At 62.9% G+C, this 18,805-nt stretch overlaps 9 protein-coding genes across 9 annotated transcripts; all 9 read right to left on the reverse strand.

Moving 5' to 3' along the window:
• Window positions 1-1,443: 1,443 nt before the first annotated feature.
• LMXM_15_1330 (putative actin-like protein) lies at window positions 1,444-2,766 on the reverse strand (the record flags this gene model as incomplete). The annotated part of the gene is made up of 1 exon (XM_003873603.1): window positions 1,444-2,766. One exon carries the CDS (start codon window positions 2,764-2,766, stop codon window positions 1,444-1,446), a length of 1,323 nt encoding a protein of 440 aa, XP_003873652.1.
• A 661-nt stretch (window positions 2,767-3,427) lies between these two features.
• Window positions 3,428-4,543, reverse strand: LMXM_15_1340 (conserved hypothetical protein; the record flags this gene model as incomplete). The annotated part of the gene is made up of 1 exon (XM_003873604.1): window positions 3,428-4,543. One exon carries the CDS (start codon window positions 4,541-4,543, stop codon window positions 3,428-3,430), a length of 1,116 nt encoding a protein of 371 aa, XP_003873653.1.
• A 550-nt stretch (window positions 4,544-5,093) lies between these two features.
• On the reverse strand, window positions 5,094-6,155 carry LMXM_15_1343 (hypothetical protein; the record flags this gene model as incomplete). Its single annotated transcript, XM_003873605.1, has 1 exon — window positions 5,094-6,155. One exon carries the CDS (start codon window positions 6,153-6,155, stop codon window positions 5,094-5,096), a length of 1,062 nt encoding a protein of 353 aa, XP_003873654.1.
• Window positions 6,156-6,883: 728 nt separating this feature from the next.
• LMXM_15_1345 (conserved hypothetical protein) lies at window positions 6,884-7,792 on the reverse strand (the record flags this gene model as incomplete). Its single annotated transcript, XM_003873606.1, has 1 exon — window positions 6,884-7,792. One exon carries the CDS (start codon window positions 7,790-7,792, stop codon window positions 6,884-6,886), a length of 909 nt encoding a protein of 302 aa, XP_003873655.1.
• Window positions 7,793-8,359: 567 nt separating this feature from the next.
• LMXM_15_1350 (conserved hypothetical protein) lies at window positions 8,360-10,474 on the reverse strand (the record flags this gene model as incomplete). The annotated part of the gene is made up of 1 exon (XM_003873607.1): window positions 8,360-10,474. The coding sequence occupies one exon, from the start codon at window positions 10,472-10,474 to the stop codon at window positions 8,360-8,362; it is 2,115 nt and encodes a 704-aa protein (XP_003873656.1).
• A 546-nt stretch (window positions 10,475-11,020) lies between these two features.
• LMXM_15_1355 (conserved hypothetical protein) lies at window positions 11,021-11,935 on the reverse strand (the record flags this gene model as incomplete). The annotated part of the gene is made up of 1 exon (XM_003873608.1): window positions 11,021-11,935. One exon carries the CDS (start codon window positions 11,933-11,935, stop codon window positions 11,021-11,023), a length of 915 nt encoding a protein of 304 aa, XP_003873657.1.
• Window positions 11,936-12,285: 350 nt separating this feature from the next.
• Window positions 12,286-13,503, reverse strand: LMXM_15_1360 (actin-related protein 3, putative arp3; the record flags this gene model as incomplete). Its single annotated transcript, XM_003873609.1, has 1 exon — window positions 12,286-13,503. The coding sequence occupies one exon, from the start codon at window positions 13,501-13,503 to the stop codon at window positions 12,286-12,288; it is 1,218 nt and encodes a 405-aa protein (XP_003873658.1).
• A 1,049-nt stretch (window positions 13,504-14,552) lies between these two features.
• On the reverse strand, window positions 14,553-15,770 carry LMXM_15_1370 (conserved hypothetical protein; the record flags this gene model as incomplete). Its single annotated transcript, XM_003873610.1, has 1 exon — window positions 14,553-15,770. The coding sequence occupies one exon, from the start codon at window positions 15,768-15,770 to the stop codon at window positions 14,553-14,555; it is 1,218 nt and encodes a 405-aa protein (XP_003873659.1).
• A 1,573-nt stretch (window positions 15,771-17,343) lies between these two features.
• LMXM_15_1380 (putative nucleolar RNA binding protein) lies at window positions 17,344-18,687 on the reverse strand (the record flags this gene model as incomplete). Its single annotated transcript, XM_003873611.1, has 1 exon — window positions 17,344-18,687. One exon carries the CDS (start codon window positions 18,685-18,687, stop codon window positions 17,344-17,346), a length of 1,344 nt encoding a protein of 447 aa, XP_003873660.1.
• Window positions 18,688-18,805: the final 118 nt, after the last annotated feature.

Consider the following 18,805-nt stretch of genomic DNA (forward strand, 5'->3'; position numbering starts at 1 on the left):
GTTGAGAGGGGGGGGGAGAGAGTTTCTGCGCGCAGGGAAGGGGAGGTATGTGTGTGTGTGGGGAGGGGGAGGGGGTACGGTGGGCGGATCTCAGTGGTAGGGAGAATGAGGTGCAAACAAGAGGAGGAGGAGGGAGAAAACAACAACAACGAGTAGGTGGTGTATGGGTCTGTGTGCGTCTGAGGCCAAAACAAGAAGGGGCGTAGATGGGGAAGGGGGAGGGGGGATGAGGAAAGGCTGTAGATCGCAAGCAGGGAGGAGAGGAGCTTCTGCCTCTTCTGATCGTCTGCCTCTCTCTCCCTCCCTCACGCCTCTATCTGCGCGTTCACCCGCGCCTGCGCGGTGACAGAAAATAAAGGATGATGGGGTGCGAGAGCGCGCGGGCGTGTGTCTGTGTGTCGGCGTGCTAGAGAAAGAGAGAGGTATTACCGTATGTCTGTGTTTTTCCTTTCTTGCTTTCGGATAACGACAGACGAGTTGATACTTGTGGTTATTGCTGGCTGTTGAGTGCTAATCCACGGTCCTGCAGAGCAGCGGCGCCGACAACGAGGCAGATGCGCAGAGCAACAGAGAGAGGGTGGGTGGGGGGTAAGAAGGACGAAGACGGAATTCGACAGACATCATGGCGAGGGAGGCGCAGACATGAAGAGCGAGAGACGGAGGAGGCTGAGAAGTGCAGAGTCGCCGTTCGCTGTGCGGCAACACGATCTCAGTGGCGTGTATATGGGCAAGACCCTGCTTCCCCGCCCCACGACCCACATAGGCACATACAGCCATTCCTTCCTTCGCCCTTGTACGTGGGACAACTTGGGGGTGGGGGTAGCCCGTGAGCAGTTTTGGCGGCAAGCAGCTCGGGAACATACCCTACAGAGAGAGGACCAGCCTCGCTGCTGCCTTTCGGTGTGATCTTCTCTTGCAGGTGCACGCGACCTCTCTTTTGCTTGTTGCTGTTGTGGACGTTCATTGGGGAAGGCATGTGCTCACACTACGGATTTACACAGTCGTGCCACACACGAGTGAGAGCGTTGCTAGATGAGTCGAGGAGCCGCAGAGTGGGGAGCGCTACAGAGGCGCATTCACTCACACACACACACACTGTACATAAGACGTTTTCGTCGTCGACTTTTCTGGAGGGTGGAAGGAAGGCTGCCCGGAACGATGTCGCTGCGCCAGCTGGTGGCACACACAGGCACGAGTGAGGTGTAGCTGGACTGCCGCAGAGGCGAGCTGCACGGATACGGTCTGCCGCTCTCCATGCCCTTCCCCACCCCCACCGTCGCTGTCTCTTGTAGATGGACGGAAGGCGGGAGGGCAAACAAACGCACACACCAGCAGTAGCAGCAGCAGCACACCAACGAAGGAGCTCATACAGAGAGACCACAAGGGCCAAGGCCACTTCTCTCACTCCTCGGCGTCTGTGGTGTCCCACTGTCGATGACGAGCCTAAAAGCAGCCGCGCACCACAGCCATGGGCCCCACCTCGTTGTAGTCTGCCTTTGTCACCCACAACGCCTGTGCCGCCGGCAGCGATGCCCAGATCGAGCCACCCACAAAGGCGGCATCACGCCGCTCGACATCCGCGTACACGCGTGCGCTACCGACGCTGTGGACGCCGCCGGTGCTCGCCAGGCGAGTTTGCACGTCAGACTCGACGCGCTGCGCCAGTCCGCGCAACAGCGAGGCACCGCCGCTAACGACGATATGGGAAGCGAACGTGGGCAGCAGGTCGTGATCGCAGCGCTGCATGGCGTCCACGACGAGCTCGGGGATAGACACCGGTGCTTGTGTCGTGCGCAGCAGCACCTCATCGACAACGGTGGACTGGTCGCGCGGCTGCTGGAGCGCCGGGGAAAGGGATGGCTGGAAGTAACATTCGCCAGGGATGAACCGAGCGGCGCCGCTGATGGGCAGAGCGGTGCCGTCGGGCAGAACGCACACCTCCCGGTACCGATCCTCTTCGCTGTGCGGGCTTCCCAGCGGCGAGCCACCGTTGGGGCTGCCCGTCACAGCGCCGGCGCGGCTGATCTCAGAAAAGACCTGCGCGTCCTCGGCCACGGCGCAGTGGCGCTCCTTGATGTATTCCCACATGCTTTCCCGCTGTGTTGGTGTCATGCTGCCCAGCACCGACACGTGCGTGGTCGCTACGCCAGACATGAGAGAGGTGAAGTGCCGGGTGAGGTCCGCGCCGCCAACGTCGAGGAAGTGCGTCGCGTGAAACAGCGAAAGCCCTTGGAAGACTGGCGCGATGTGGCTCTGATCGTGGCCTAGTTCCACGGCTACGCCGGTGCCCAGTCCGGACGCGTAGAGGGACAGCACCGGGCTCAAGGCAAAGCTGGTGGCGACAACGTGGTGGGTCTCGAAGAGGACCTCGGCGATCTTCTGCCGCTGATGCGTAGGCACGAGTGCCTTCTCTGTCAGTAGCAGCGGGGTATTGTTTTCTACGTTCTCGAGGTCCAGTATCCGGGCGACACGGCTCAGAAGCTCCTCGTACCCCTCCCAGTCCACAATGATGCCATTCTGCAGCACCGTCGTCGCGGCGGCGGGGTCATCAACGTGGTCCAGCACGTCACAGGCGTCTGAGAAAGTTGCTTTTCCCTTCACGACGCATGTGCGCTGCCGCATGCGCGGCACCGTGTCCCCTGCAAACCCGAGCCGCGTCGTGTGACTGCCCATGTCCAGCACCGCGGCATTCGTGTGGAGCACGCTCGCCTCATCGGGAAGCGGCACATTGCGCAGCACCTTGACTGTGTTGAGGGGGATGTTCATGACGGCTGCTGCGATCGATGCGTGACGCGTGTCTCTAAATCGCCGCGTGTGAAGGCGCTCAGCGTCTGTGTGCGGGCACGCTTGTGTGCCTCGGCGGTGGGCGGGAGCGGATGAAAGCGACGTTGAGGGGCGGCAGATCGCTGCGGCGACGGGGGAGGGGGGGGAGGGGGCGCACAGCGCGACAGTTCCGTTCATTAGTAGTGCAGGGAAGAGCCTAGCGTAGAGACCGACATGGGATGCACAAGCGCACGAAGCGCTGTGCGAGGAGCTCACGCGGAGAGCGGGAGCGGTTGCCACATTGGCAGCGTCAGCAGACGTGCAGGCGGATGGTGCGCGGGCCCAGGGCCGGCGCGCATTGCTGATGCCTTCTGCCTCTCCCTTCGTGAACGCAACGGCTCGGAGAGCTTAGGACCAGACAGACAGAGAGTTACCATACCTACAATGGCACAGGCGCCCACGGACATGGACGTGGTGCTCACGATGTCGGTGATGGTCGCGGTGGTGGCTGACGGTTTCGGGGGTGGTGAGGGTGGGTCGGGGGAATACTGTACAGCGGACATGCATCACAGGAGGGCGAGAGAGACGAAACGTCAGACGGAGGGGCCTGAATGGCGGCTTTGCCGTATCTGCGCCGCGCTGCATCCTTGTCCTCGAGAGTGGTTTACATTGACTGGCTGCGCCGCGTCACCAGCGGATCGGCCAGCATCTGATCTGCCTTGTCGAAGGGGACGTATGTTCTCTGCATCGTCGTCGTCATGATGTCGGGCCTGTTGAGCGGCAGCAGCGACTCCACGTAGGGGTGTTCGCGCTGCATGTGGCTGTAGTTGTAGGACTTGGAGGAGATGCCCAGCTCCAGATTCAGTGCATCCTTCACATAGCGAGGGGCGTCTAGCGCCAGTGGGTCGCCGTCCGGGCCCCACTCGCGCGCCGTTTCGTCCAGCGCTGGACGCGTCGCGTCGTCGGCAGCCCACGACTGCAGCACATGGGTGACAAAGGCCTCATCCGTAGCGAACTCTGGGCTCACGCCGGCGTAGAAGGCAAGGTACTCGGCGTACGAGACACGGTCTGCTGCCTCGCCAGCTTCACCGTCGGCACCGCCAGCAGCGGCGTTGGTTTTCGCCATAAAGCCGCTGCTGCGGCCCATCATCGAGGTCATGTATGCCTTCTTGAGGTGCTCACGCATTCCGTCAGCACCGCCGAAGGTCGACTGCAGCGCGCCTCCCACAGAAGACGAGAAGGACGCCATGGCAGTCGCGTCGTGGGCAGCGCCGTCTGCAGGGCCGCCCAGGTCGCCCGCCGCAGCATGTGCTCGCCCGGCCGCCACTGCTGCAAACGTGGAGAGAAGGAGCTCACGCGAGACTGCCCCACCCGCGCCGTCGCGCTTCTCGAGTGCTTGCCACGCCTTCTTGACGGCGCGCAGTCGACGCTCGTTGAGGCCGGTGAGATGCCGCGTAAAGGTTTCGCCGCTAATGAAGCCGGAACCGTGGTCATCGAAGGCGCGGCACACATACGCAGCCTCGAAAGGGGTCAGCTCAACGCCGTAGTCCTGCAGAAAGAGCAGGAGTTGCGCATGACTGAGGCCGACACCCGGGCACGAGGAGCCGGAGTCGGTGCTTGTCGTTTGGCGCTGCTGACGAATAGCGACCGCCTCGCGTGCGTTGAAGTCCATGAGGACCTTCACTAAGCCGCCAGTACCGCCGTGACACAGCAGTACATCTTTCACGCGCCACTTGAAGACGACGTCTTCGCGAATCGCGTTGTTGTTCAGCGATGGCATTCCTTTTTCGTGTTTGCGCAAATTCCCAGAGCGAATTCGCAGCGGCGGCGCGGGAGGCCAAGGCGGAGGGGCTCAGCAGCAGCGGATAAGGGTGTCGACGGACGTCTGAGCGTGTGCTGCAATGGAAGCTTGTGTGCACGTTGGTGTGATTAGCGGTGCATGCTGCGAGAGCAGGGGGTAAGAGAGGGAGAGTCGAGGCACAAGAAGAGGATGGACGTGCGGCCAAAAAGCGGGTAAGACGTCCGCCGGAGGCGTGCCCTTGTCGACGAGCTGATGCGCTTCCAGTGACGCCGGGCACACGAGAGCGGTGCCTCTTCGAGTTCTTTCAGCGGTGCCGATGTGTGCAGCAGAGGAAAGAGCAGAGGCTCGCATGAAAGAGCGGCAGCGGCAGTGGCGCTGCCCCAAATACCAACGCAGAGAGGTGGTGTACGGCGACGCGTCCCATACAACGAATCGACACAGCAACGCTAGTAGCAAGACGCCTTCCTACGCAGGTGTGTGTGCGTGCGTGCGTGCGTGTGTATGTGTGTGGAGGCAAAGGAAGGCGGCGTCAACCGGTGAAGTAGCTGTGCAGAAGGTCCGCGCGGTGGGCGTGGAACGCATTCCACTGTTGGCGGTAGAGCGGCGAGCGTTCAAAGAAGTTGAAGTTGCTCAGCGCCGCGTCTACCGGCGGACGCGCTGCACAAGACGTTCGCTCCCCAGGGCTAGACATGCCTGCAGAGCCACCGTGCATTGCCTCGATGGCACAACGATGGGAGTGGCAGCACTGCACAAAGGCCTCCAGGACGTCCAGCAAACCAACGACGACGTCGTTGACGTCTACACGACCGAGCATCGCACGCCCGCTTGGTACGCCGCCACCTCTTCCGTCAAGATCCATGCCGATGACATCGTAGAGGCTGTCAGTCGGCGGCACGCGAAAGCAGTCATCTGCTGCACACGCCACTGCGTCGGCGTAGTAAGACGGGACCAGCACGCCATGGCCGGTGCGCAGTTCCGTGACGCGGAAGTTCACGCAGCGGTCATCGACGAGCAACGTGGTGAGGGGGCTGGGCAAAACGAAGATCGTCTTGCGCCACTCTAGGGATGCTGTGGCCTCCCCCAACTGTCGCTGATCAGCAGGGCTGCCCTCAGATAGGAGGCCAGGAGACGGGTTCAGCCAATATGTTGCCTCGAACTTGCCTCGCACACAGCGTTCCCCACCGAAGAGTCTGTGAAAGACGTCATTACGGCGAAACTCGTGCAACGGCTTGCCCTTGGACTGTGCGAGGGCTGGCAGCAGCACCTGATGCGCAATGGCGGCGCAGTAGGCCGCGCTCTGGCGTGTATAAAGGGATACATGCACCTCCGTCTCGCTGGTGTCCAGCGAGCGATCCAGGAGCACGTGTGACAGGAATGGCACAACATGAGGCCGAAGCCGCACGTGAGTGACGCGGCCGTCCACGTAGTTCAGCAGCCACCACCCCCACGCACTCGCTGGCGGCAGTGGACCGCTTCTGCACCTCGTGGTGTCTGAGTTGTTGCCCGCAACACGCCTGTAGACGGGATGCACCAGCGTGTGGTCAATGTCCACCAGAAAGTGCACCGGTAGACGAGCAGCAGGGCGGTGCATGAGGGCCGGGGCCGCTGTTGCGCATAGTCGTCTTGTGTCTCTGTGTAGATATACGCACGTCCGTGAGATACGCGGCGTTGCTCACCGCACGGGCCCTTGGCTCGGAAAAGGTGATGGCATCCATTTCACGCTGAGGCACACGCGCACTCACGCGCCAGTGTCACCATCGCAGGCAATGCGAACGGGAAGGCGGGTGGGGGTGGGGGGAGTGCGTGAGGGGGAGGGGAGAGCGGGGGTTGGTGAGTCTGCAGGAGTCTTCTGTGCGCATGGCGGTGGCAGGCGGTGGCATGATTGATTCTTACGGCCGCACAGAGGCGGTGGTACAGGCGCACGCCTCGGGCTCAAGTTGTAACCACCGTCGTACGCCAACATGCGTCTCTCGCTGTCAGCTGCCTTGTCTTGCCCGCGACATGACGCCAACGGAGGGGTAGCGCACCGTGTGCTCGCCTTTCCGCTTCGTCTGCTGTCCACGCTCGGACCCGTAGCATTCTGTTTTGCGTTGCCTGTCGGCCTTTCACGACAAGGGGGCTTCAACGATGGCGCCCAAAGCATTCGAACAAGCAAGAGAGGCGATTTCCTTCACGCCTGCCGCCAGCACCGACGTTCGCCGGCTGAGAGGGGTCAGCCGCAGCCACGAAGCGCGGCGGAGAGAGAACGGAGGAAAGGGAAGGCGGGAAGGACGGGGGGAGGAGGGGGGGCTGCCAACTCGGCCTCCCAGTTGGCGCTTTTCAATCATCGGCACCGCTGCTGGTGCTGCTGCGGCACTCAAAGTCGTCACTGTAATCAGGGGAGGCGATATCGCCGCGCTTTCCATCCTTCTCTGGCTGCTGCGCCTCAGGCGCTGCGCCGTCGTCGTTGGCACCGTCACCGTCCTCCTGACGCAGCCAGGCTGGCTCTGCGCTGTGGACGTCTCGGCCCGCCTCAGTCGCGCCGCTGTTGCTCATGAGAGAAAGCTCGAGGGCGCTGAGGGCAGCGAGCATCGCAGTGCGGCCGGCCTCCTGCCGCGATGCGGACAGGGCGAGAAGGGCGGTCATCGCAGCACTTCTCGGCGGGAACGACACACCTGGTGGCGGGGAGGTGGTGCTCGCGGCGTTCGTTAAGCCGGATTCCCCAGCCGCCTTTTTCTTCCCCGTCGATGAGCGCGGTGCGAGCGTCGACGCCGGAGGGGTGTGCGATGGCTCGGCGACCGCAGCCAGCTGCGCCTCCACGCCACTGTGGAAGATGCGAGCCAGTGGATCTGCGCTAGCGTCGGCATCTTCAGCGGCATTCCTGGGTGTCAGTGACGGCGCGGAAGTCGGCGCCACATCGTCTCCCGTGGCCGCTGCCGGCGCAGCGGCCTCACTGCCGTCCTGTTGAAGTTTCTGGAGACTCGACTCTACCTGACGCACGAGTTGCTCCACCGAGCCATGCGATTCCATTGAGTCACCGGCCGCCAGCAATCGCCGAGTGTGGCTCAGCAGCGCCTCTCTCGCTGCTTGGCGCGCGCGCAGGAGACGAACATGGGCCTCCTGCGCCTCGACTGTCTGCCGCAGGGCCTGGACGGTGCCGGCGGCTGGGGCATCGACGTCTTGCAGCCCGGGCAGCGGTGGCGTTGGGGGCGAGCCGCGGTCGCGCTGCGGCGGAGATGCCGACACCATTGCCAGCGTTCCGTGCACTTGCAGCTGTGCGCGCGTTCGTCCTTCACTGATTGTTTACGAGCGAGGACTGTGCGACGAGGGTGTGTGCATCCGACATGGGTAGAGTGGAGGCCACACACCAGCACCAAAGCCGCGTCCAGCAGCGTCCTCATCAGAGGCATCAGCGGGAGGTCGACGAAGCCCCCTCCCCTCGGGGCCACCACCACCCCAACGCAAGAGGCACACGCACCATCAAATGCGTAGAGAAAAGAGAGAGGAAGCGGGCAGGACGGTGGCGGAGGAGGGGAGGGACACGAGGAGGGCAACAGGAGAGCGCCAAGACACTCGCACATGCGTCCTAGCATGGGGGACGAGCTCGCCTACAGCAGGGACGGCGCGTACGCGTGCGTCTTGTAGGAGAGTTCCTGTACGGGCCCATCGAGTGGATAGCACGACAGAGGCAAGGGGGTAGTCGTTGTCACCATCGCGCGGCCTTTGGAAAGGGAAGGGGGGGGGAGCTGGAGCGAGGGGGAGAAGAGGGCGTGTGCACACGCTTCGGCGAGCGCGCTGTTGCCATCGTCGCAGTCGTCAACCAAAGAGTAGCCCCTGCAAGAGGGAGCGGGTGCGCAGTTGGTGGCCTGTGGCGAACACCACGTCCACTTCGGACGCCGTTCTGCAGGCCTCCACGAGTGGGGCCCGCATCACAAAGATTGCTGCCGCGTACATGGGCAGCAACCACAGAGCGCAAGGAGTGCTAGTGTCGTGTGGGGCGGCGTTGGCGAGGCCAGTGGGCAACGACAGGGGACTGCGACGGTGCATTTCACGCATGTGGTAGGACAGCACCAGGTCCCAGAAGGACAGCACTTCGAAGGCATCGAGGAGGTCTGCGAAGCCCGTCAACATCCACCGCATCGCCAGCACGAGCGGCGGGTACTGCAGATCGCGCGTTGCGTGCAGGACGGCCGGCAGTGCCAGCTGCTGCACGAGGCTCTCGAAGAGCAAACAGCACTGAAAAAGTTCGGGCGTGGGGCCCTGCAGTCGACCCCACAGCTGCGTCATGATCGCTGCCGCCAGCTCGTACTGCTCGACCGTGTCGCTCGTCACGTTGCAGAGGGCACCCAGCAGGAAGGTGAACCCCTCCAAAGGAGCAACGCCGCAGGGCAAGGCTTTTTGGTGGATGAGATTCTTCTCGGGATACTGCAGGTAAGTCACGTAGCTGTCGAGCTGAGCCCCTGGTCTGCCCAACTGCTTCAGCGCATGCACCATCTTCGGGTCTGGCAGACTGCGATCCACCACCATCGCCGTCGACAGCACCTCCACGTCGTCGGTGTACACAAAGTATTTGTCGCTGTCGCCGACGCTGACGAACATGTCGTCCAGGGCGAGACGCTGAAGCAGCCGCGCGCGGTTCTCCTCCTTCGACGAGAGGTAGTGATGGTGGAAGCGCCGCTTCACCCTCTCGCGCGCCTGCCGGGAGGAGCAGGTGAGGTAGCGCGCGAGACCGTGGCGCAGGTGGTTTGTCATGAACTCCCCCTGCGCCAGGAACATAGGCTTGCCGTCTGTCACCGCCAACGGCACCTGCAGCGCACGGGCGTATAGGAAACGGCGTACGGAGGGGTGAAGCCCCTCGCGCAGGAGAGCCGCCATCTGCTCCGTCTCGTCGCCGAAGCGCAAGAACACGTCCGTCTGAGCCTCCGCCAGCTCTAACGTGCTGTCTAGGGCCCCTCTTGGGTGGTACTTGCTCAGCTGTTGCGGGTGCAGTTCGGCGAAGTACTCGCGCAGCGCCTCCAACGGGGGGACGATGCTGGGGAAAATGCGAAGCGCCTGGACGTGACGCTCAAACACCGTGAGGATACCCAACTGATCGACGCCCAACACGCCGCTGTCCCAGGCGGAGGCTGGAAGCACCCCAGCGGTGACGATGGCCTGCTGCGCTTCTTCGGAGTTGATACCATCCACGAGACAACGGAACAGCAGCGAGATGGGTGGCAGCCCCACGCGCTCCTCCTCCATGGCGGCCTCTGCGTTGATGCCAGCGGTGGCCTTCCTGGGCGACCGGGTGTCTTTGCCAGCGCTGGACTTCCGCACCTCGGCAACCTTGAAGTGCTGCGAGACGGCTCTTGCCCAGAGGAAGCGCGCGTGCTCCAGCAAGTGAGAAAGCAGCACGCACACCTGCGTGTTCTCAGCCGCACTGTCGGCAACGCTATCATCGACTGAGGCCACCGCCTCACCTTTAGTATTGCTGGCAGAGTCTGGCACTCCCTCGGCGGAGGTGGACCGGGAGAGTTGCTTCTTGGCCTCCCAGTCCTTCTCCTCCTTGGTCCGCTGTGCCACCAGTCGCTCCTGCAGCTGCGCTACCACCTTGTTCTGCCGAGATACAACGCTGTGCAGCGAGCTAATCAGGTCGGCGCCGGAGGGAGGGTTCACAGGCGCCGCGTTGGACGGCATCAACGATTGCGCCTTTACCGCCTCGGCCCACTGTGAACTGAGGAACCCGGTCCACGTGTCCAGCGACGAGAGCGACACATCAGCGATGCCACCTGCAGTGTACGCTGCGCCATCAGTGGCCCTGGCTAGCGATGGACTCTGCTGCGCCTGCTGCTGATGTGCCGCTGATGCCCGCGCAGCGCTGCGGTGAATTGTGGCACTGTCACGCGATGGGCGAGAGAGAGTGGCGTAGGCCAGCGGGGTGCTCTGCGACATAAGGAGCGAGGGTGCTGCGATGATGTCGGCGTGTATGTTCACTGCTGTCACTGATGTCGGTAGTGACGTCAGCGCACAGAGCACTGATGGAAGACGCGGATGATGGGGGTGGGGAGAGGAGGGCCAAGGGAAGAGGTGTGTGTGAGAGAGACGACGTGCGGTGATCTACGCGGAGGTGGCGATGACGTGCTTCTCACGCACGTACGCAGACAGAAGAAAGGAGGGAGGAATGGAAAGAGGAGAGTCGCGCTCAGCAGAGAGAGGGGAGGGGGGCGGGGGCGGCGGCCACACGCGGATGAGCGTGGCTTGACAGCATCCCCCTCCCCCACGAAAAGCTAAAATTGGTCACGGGCACCCACATGTGCGCCAGCGGTGCCACCGACCGATACGATGCCATCGGGGCGGGTGCGTGTGACGTCATACGTGTCCGCGTGTGTCTTTGCCTGTGTGCCGTGGGGCTCTCTGTGAGGAAAACATCGGCTGCCGTAACAGAGAGAGACGGTGACAACTGACCCCGTGTGCATCTAGTCCTTCTCCCTCCTCCTCTCATGCCGGTGTCAACGGAGATGAAGCGAACGACAACGGCGGCTGCCCCAACGTTGCAGCGTACCAGCGCTTCGGGTGTGCCGGCCGCAGCTCGACGATGACGTTGAAGCGGAAGACCTCGCTGCCTGCGTCCGTTTCCGCATCCGCATCACTCCCGACACATGCGGCGCTCGGAGATGGGCTGCGCAGCCCATCTCTGCGCGGTGTTCCAGCGACCCAGTCCCGCCGCACCCGATGCAGCACGCCGGGCAGAGCGCCTCCCGACACCGCCCCGAGCATATTTCCTGCCATGACGACGGCCTCTCCGGTGTGCGCGGTCAGGACCGGCTCCCAGTGCGGAAGCGTGCCCGGCATATTCGACGCTTCACCGCGCACGGATGTTGGCGGGGAGGCCACAGTAGCCGTGTGGTACCCCGGCCGATTCGCGAAGGGCGTCAGCACCGCGTCGGTTGTGCTCACCTCCAGCCCACCTGCTGACCCCACGAGCAAGGCGGTGCACAAGCCAGGATCGACGTGCGGTCGACATCCAGAGCCTGCCGGGTACCGTAGCACCCGCAGCACGGAGTTCCGGCCCAAGTTGCTGAGAATCTCGTCACGGGCGGCAGAGGAGACGCCTGGCTCCCGAAGCGCCTCCTGCGCGTAGCTGAGAGTGGCCTCATGCAGGCCAGTACATATCCACCGCACCTCGATGGGCAACTGCTGGTACACGGTGTTGGCCTCGTACATGTGGTGCAGCGGCAGCTCGATGTGATCGCGGCGGTGCCCATGCACGCCACCACGTCGACGAACGAAGGGGCGGAGTGGGCTGCTTGTGCCGGACACACTGTAGAGAGTCGCCACATTCCGGTGCAGCGCTGCAAAGGCGCGCTGCACCTCCGCTGGGGTGAACAGGTTCGCTGTCCGCCACAGCTTCATCTGACGACGCTTGTGAGCCAACGGAAGGGGTGGAGGAGAATGGGCAGAGATGTGGAGGCGGAAAGCCAAGTCAGACTCCCTCCTGACATCGCGACAGCGACGGAGGTATGAGGTGCATCAGAGCGCCCTTGAGCACATCGACACACACACGCGTGTACTCGTGCTTTTCCAAGTCCGGCCTCGCTTGCCGCTGAGCAGGGGAGGGATGTTGCAGCGGCAGCACAAGACGGGGCGTTGACGCGACAGCCGGCACCGCGATGTGCACACATACACAGAGAGATACAACCGGATGCACAACCAACACAAGCGAAGCACATGCACAGGCCCGTCAACATGAATGCGTCGTTACGCTAGATGCGGTGCTGACGCATCACGGAGGCACCACACTCCATGTACGTCTCTCGCGCTACGGCTGCCATCGCATACTCTGGGCTGGCGGCGAAGGTGCTGGCCCCTCTCCATACGGCATGCGTTGCTTGTGAACGATCGCGCACGTTCACCTCGTACTCGACTTGTCGACCCAGAGTGCCGCCCGAGGCGGCCATGACGGCGGCGGAACGCGCATCCAAGGCACGTTGCAGCCCGTGATACACGCGCTTCGCAAAGTGAGCGAAGCGCGTGTTGCCGCCAGCGAGGATGACGTTTGCGTACAGTGGCCGCCTGCAGTCCATCGGGCAGGACCACACAACAGAGTCGATCAGGGCGGGTAGGCCGCCGCACGCGGAGGCGGTCACAGCCGACGGTGCGGCGATCAAATCTGGCTGAAACATCGTCTCCGGTGCGAGGAATCTCTCGTAGCCCACGTCGATAGAGTACGGGGCCCCGGAGCGTGAGTGCAGCTCCGTGTGGTGGATCACGTAGGAAGGGAGGCACGATTCCGCCCGTGCAAGCTCGTGCGCGATGTCGTCTGCCGTGTAGCTGTAGCGCGCCTTCACCCGCTCCGCCACCTCTAGCGCTTGCTCAGCCTCGATACCCCGCTCGTGCTTCCGCAGGCTCTTCAGCACGTACTGTGTGATGTCCCGGCCCGCCACGGGAAAACGACGCGCCGCGCCGGCCACCGCGTAACCCGCCACGAAGGGCACCACCTGCGTCACGCCAGCGCCGCTCTCCACCACCACGGCTGTGTCGCACCCGTCGCCAACGCTTCTAAGCACGAAGAGCGCCTGCGGGCCGATGCACAGCCGCGGCACCCCGAAACTCTCGAACATAACCTCCGCTGTCATCTCTCGTTGCTCGCACGGGGTGATGGCTGCCTCCGTCAGCAGCAAACCGATATCTTGTGGCTCAACGCAGACGTAGCGGTTGAAGAGGTGGCGCCAATACTCCTCCATGACATCCCAATCCACCACCAGCCCATGCTCTAGCGGTCTGCACCGCTGCATTCCGGGCCCCACCATTGTGGCAGCCGCGTCCCCAACGGCGAACGTCTCAGCCGACATGCGGTCCCGCCACGCACAAACGGTGGGCAGCGCAAACGTCGGCTCAGCGTTGCCAGCGTAGCCGAGGCGAGTGGTGCTCGTGCCGACGTCGCACACCACCACCGAAGCGGCGCTGGAGCTGCACGTCATTACCTCTACTCTTCTCTCGCACAAAGTCTGTGACGCTAGTGATGATGGCTGGGAGGGCGAAGGGAGGCTGTCGCACCACCGTGTCGCGTGTGTCTCATTGGGCGGAGGCGTCGGTGCCGGCGAAGAGGCCCGAAATGATTGAGAAGCAGAGGGGACAGAGGGTTGGTTGGTGGAGCTACACATCGGCACGCAGGGGTATGCCATATCAAGCCTTTTTTAGGCGCCAGCCTAGAGTGTCTACGCCGTGGTGAGACGGGGTGGGGTGACGGCACCCCACAGCGCGTGGCATCCCCAAGGGTCATCTGTACACCCCAACTCTGTCTCTGGGAAGGAAGCCCAGCAGTGCACCCCCCCCCTTCTCCCCTCCTGTATCCCTTGCCAATGCGGAGCCGCTTCTCCTGGTAACAGGGTCAAGCACCTACAGCGTAGGGAGGTCAGAGCAGGATGCCGCTGCTGACGTCGGCGGCCAGGTGCCGGATGGCGTTGCGCCGGAGCGACCTGCGACAGCGCACATGCACGACTCATGTGATGGGCAGAGAGTGTCGGCGTGACTCGAATGCATCCCACCCCCGGCCCTCTCACACTGTCCTGCTGCTCTGTGGGGGGGAGGCCCTGTGCCATCGCGATGGGATTGCACCGTGTGGCGACCGGCACAATGTGAGCGGCTGTGAGGTGGCCTGCGAGGCGGGTGGGTGGCGGGTAGGGTTTGAGGCTGACGCGCTGTGCCCTCAGATGCCCGAGCTGAGGCATTGCTGTCGCGTGTGTGTCCCTGCAGCTGCTTCGCACCAGGCGATAGGGGGCCCGTGACAGGGCCGGTGCAAGAGTTGGGCTCGACCTCATGCTGCATAGGACAGAGGTAGACATGCTGGAGAAGACACGCAGAGTCTCTGCGCACTCGTAAACCCACCCGGAAACTTACGTGCACACGCCGGTCTACTGCGATCGGCACCGAGGGGAAAGGTGCCGTTGCACATGAGTGATGTGTGGAATGAGATCCATCGGCACCCGCACGTAAAGTGTGCACCGCCCGTGATGGGCGGTCGGAAGGCCTACGAGTCGAATGGGCTGGCGGGGTCAATGGAGTCCATGAGCTTCGTGCTGGAGTTCGTCAAGTACTGGATACGGCAAATCACCTCGTACGTGCCGCGCTGCATCTCATGTGCGAGTTTCTCCACCGCAGCTACCTTGTCCCCGCCCGTGAGGATCTGGTAGAGGTGGATGAGCACGAGCTCATCCTCCTCGTCGGTGAAAGGGCGCTCCGTTCGGAAGGGCCGCCCTGCCGCGTGATATGTCGCGTCGCCGCAGTAACGACACTTTTGTTGCGCTCGCCCCTCCACCTGCAACGCGGCAGTGGCGTCTTTGAGCATCATTGTGCTGCCGATGCCAGCGCACGTGCCGCCAACGCTGGCGACGCCGTCGATCAGGGCCAAGTTGTCGTGGCTGCGCCATGGGAAGCGCGCCGCGGTGAGATCGGCAAAGAGGACGTCGTCGGTCCGAATGGCGCCATCGCAGCGGAGAACCCTGCTTTCGAAATCCCATGCCTCTGCCGACGCCACCGCCGCTGGTGGCGGAGTGGCAACACCTACGTTGACGGCAGGCCAGTTGCTCTCCGCGACGCTGTGCATCATGACGGTGCGGTAGGCGGTGTGTGTGCGGTCAAAGAGTGTGTCGCTAGGCAAGCCGCGGTACTGCAGCGTCCAGAGAGTTACCCGCGGCGAGAGCGGGGCCAGCTGTACCGCGTTGGCGCGCAGCCCCTGGTCGTGCACCATGAAGACAATACGAAAGTCGAGGGAGGGGTTGCGGTGCGCCACGGCTTCCTCCAGATCGACGGCGAGCGCCAATTCCTCTTGAGGATAGCGCGCCGTGACGGTGCGGAAAAACGTGACGGGCCTCTCCGGGGAGTCCAGCATCGCGTCGAAGCGGCGCATCTTTACTTGAAAGTGGGCCTGCACGTATGGGTCGTTGAGGTCGAAGTGCGCAAAGGCCGTGTGCTGCCCGCGGAAGAGCACCCACGGCCCTACACACTCGGGCCGGTACGGCGGCGGCCCAGGCGGGTAGAAGCCCTCCGCAAAGCCGTTCCGGATGAAGTGCAGCAGTCCATCGAGGGTGACGCGACTGAAATCGAACGGGTACGCCTCCGTGCGCAGGCCCAGCTTCCCCAGCATCAGCGCTGGGCCGCACCATCCTCCTAGCGAGATGTACTTGCGCGGCAACGACGCGCCATGGAAGAGAGCGGCTTGGTGAGCCCGCCGACTACCACAGAACATGTCAGCGTGTACAAGAACAGGGTGCGCGGCACCAAACCTTCTGTGTGTGTGCGCGCATACACTTACGTGTGGTGGGAGTTCGCATGCGGGCGTCCGCAATCTGCATGAACGAGAAAGAGAGAGTGCGACCACTGCCGTGGCTGCAGCAACAGCACCAATGACGTGAGCAACGCGACGAGGCGCGCTGAGAGCGAGAGCGAGGGAGAGAGAGAGATGAGGTCGTGACAGAGCATGCGGAGGGAGGGAGGGAGGGGAGGGGAGGGGAGGGGAGAGGCACCAACGAGTATGTGCGGCGATGCGCACCTGTGTATCTCGAGAGTCGTCTTCGCCTGCAAGACGGAACCAGGCTCTTGCCCTGCACGCTGCTCTCGGCGAAGTTGTACAACGTGCGCCAACTTGCATGCACACTTGTGCACGCGGGCTGTCTGCCCTATGGAGGCCTCCCGACGACTCCGCACCCCAGCTCGCTCAGCTGCTGCCTCGTGAGTCATCGTAAGTCTCGGCCCGCACCCCTGCCTTCTGCTCTTGATGTCCCCCAGCTACATCAGGTGCGTGTGCGTCAAGAGCGCCACTCTTCACGGATCGGGCCGGTCACGTGGATCGTCCTCCTGAGTTGGCGCATGTGTGTATGTATACGGGCTTCCTTTTACTTGTGCGTTGCTTTCACAGAGGGAAGTTACGAGAGTCACTTCGGCAACATGGCGGACGCGTCGGTGGGCGTGTGTCATGTGCGCAGGTGCGCGGGAGAGGCGGCTGTGCGCCTGCGAGGGTGGAGTGAACTTCGTTCTTCGACACACACACACACACACACACACACACACACACACATGCACACACACACATGCACACGGCGCATCAGCTGCCGAACAACACGATGAAGGCACAAAAAGGTGTTACCAAGTTATCGCGGAGTTTAACGAAAGAAGAATGAACAAACCCACCAGAGGTGATGCACGTGGGGAGCGGCGACCGCCGCCGTCGCCATCGTCGCCATCATCGTCATCACCTCCCTTATCCAACGGCGAACACGTGCGAGTGGGGAGGGTGGGCGAGGGAGAGAGCGACACACCGAAGCAAGAACAATTTTGAAGAAAGAGTGCCAGCAACCATCTTCATCAGACACGACGAGCATCAACCACAGCCGCTGTCCTTTACACGCGCACACGCACAAACACACACACACACACACACACAGAGGCGGAGACTCACTGCAGCGACGGAAGCTCAGAAGCAGAAAGAACATCAACGAGCACGACAGTCGAAGGCGAGGAGACGAGTAAAATGTCACCCACCCCACCCCACCCCGACACACACACACACGCACTGCTCATGCACGCGCATGTCTGCACGGAAAAAGGACAGAGAGAAAGGCAGAGCGGAGACGGGAGGCAGAGAAGTGGCCGGCCCACTGAGGACGATCACACAGCCGCTTGCCACTCTCCTGGAGGCGAACATCTGCGGGTCACATTCGTGGCTCGTCACCCCCCTCCACTCAGCTTTCCACCTGCTCCATCACCTTCCCTCGTGCTGCATGCGCAGCAATGCTTTTCGTTCGCCTTTCGCCTCCTCACCTTTAGTAGCCACCGTTTTCTGGGCGCGAGCGCTTGAAGCCGCCGCCACCACGACCGCCTCGACCGCCGCGGTCGTTGTTGAAGCCGCTAGTGTTCATGCGCGGGCGCTTAAACCCGTTGCCTTCGTTGTCGCCATAGCTACCGCGCTGCTCCAAGCCGGCGCCGGCGCCGCGGGCGTTGCCACTCTTGCCGTAAGTGATGCCCTCCTCAAAAGCCTTGAGGCGGTTCTCCACCTTGCTGCGGTACTCAAGGGCAGGCGTGTTGTCGCCCTCGCCGAAAGAGTCGATGCGGGCGCTCAGCGACGCCTTTGCAGCGAGTACACGGGACATGGTGCCCTTCTGCGCCGGGGCCGCCTTGGCCACCACGGAGGCGTTGTACAGAATGCCGTACTTGGGGGTGGCCTGGCGCTGCTTCAAGGCACGGAAGAGGGCCTTCTCAGCGCCGAGGATCTGCACCGTCGAGGAGGGGTACTTGGCAAGCGTCAGCAGCGAGCCGGCCTTCTGGATGAGTCGGGCACCAATCTGCTCCCCTACCATCGTTGTCAGGTTCGGGGCGATGGTCTGCATGCGGGAGGAGAGGTAGGTAGACAGCTGCTCGCGGTACTTCGAGGCCGCAACGACCTCGTTGCACAGCCGCGAGATGTTCTCGATGTCTTCCTCCGCAATCTCCGTGCCCATTGACACCATCGCCGCCTCCTTCACCTTCTGCTCCATCTCCTCCTCGAGAAAGTCGGAGAAGTCCGTGTCCCGGGCGTTGAAGCGCGTCTTCGTGGCCAGGACGATCTTGCAGTAGGCCACGTTGTCGTTCACGATCTTGCCCAGCTCGGGGAAGTGCCAGCCGTACCACTCGCGCGCGCGCATGGCGTACTTGTTGATCTCCTTGTCAAGGTCCTCGAGGAGCGACACCGCCTGCACAACCATCATATCCACCTTATCAGGGGAGAATTTCAGCTTGTACCGGTTAAGGTTGTGTGCCAGACCGAGCGCCGTCTGGTTCAGCTGCTCCGCCGAGACGTCCTCGAGGAGGCTGTCGATGTTCTGTTTAAGGGCGCGGAAGGTCGGGAGCGTGTCTTCACCGGCCACACACGGGATGGCGAGCGACTCCTTGATAGCCTTGGCCAGCTTCGCATCGGCCACCGCCAGCTCCTCGGACACCTCCTTCTCCAGGTAGTTCTTCTTCAGGAACTTGCGAACCGGCTTCGACAGCTCACCGTTCACGAGCTGCGCCGTCGTCTCGAGCGCATCGGCGGTGCTCTTGAAATGCAGCAGTGCCTTCAGTTTGCGCCTCTCGCCGTCAACCTTGAACAGCGCCACGCCAGCAGGCAGCTCCAGCAGTGCGTACACCATTGGTTTTCGCTAGTCACAGGGGGTGGGAGGAGGGTGGGGGTGGCTGGCGTGAGGTCAGACGAGGGGATCCAATGTGAATGACTCGACGAAGAGGCAGGGAGAGAGTGAGAGACGGGCG

Source organism: Leishmania mexicana, chromosome 15 (genome assembly GCF_000234665.1).
Source record: "Leishmania mexicana MHOM/GT/2001/U1103 complete genome, chromosome 15".
Taxonomy (NCBI): domain Eukaryota; phylum Euglenozoa; class Kinetoplastea; order Trypanosomatida; family Trypanosomatidae; genus Leishmania; species Leishmania mexicana.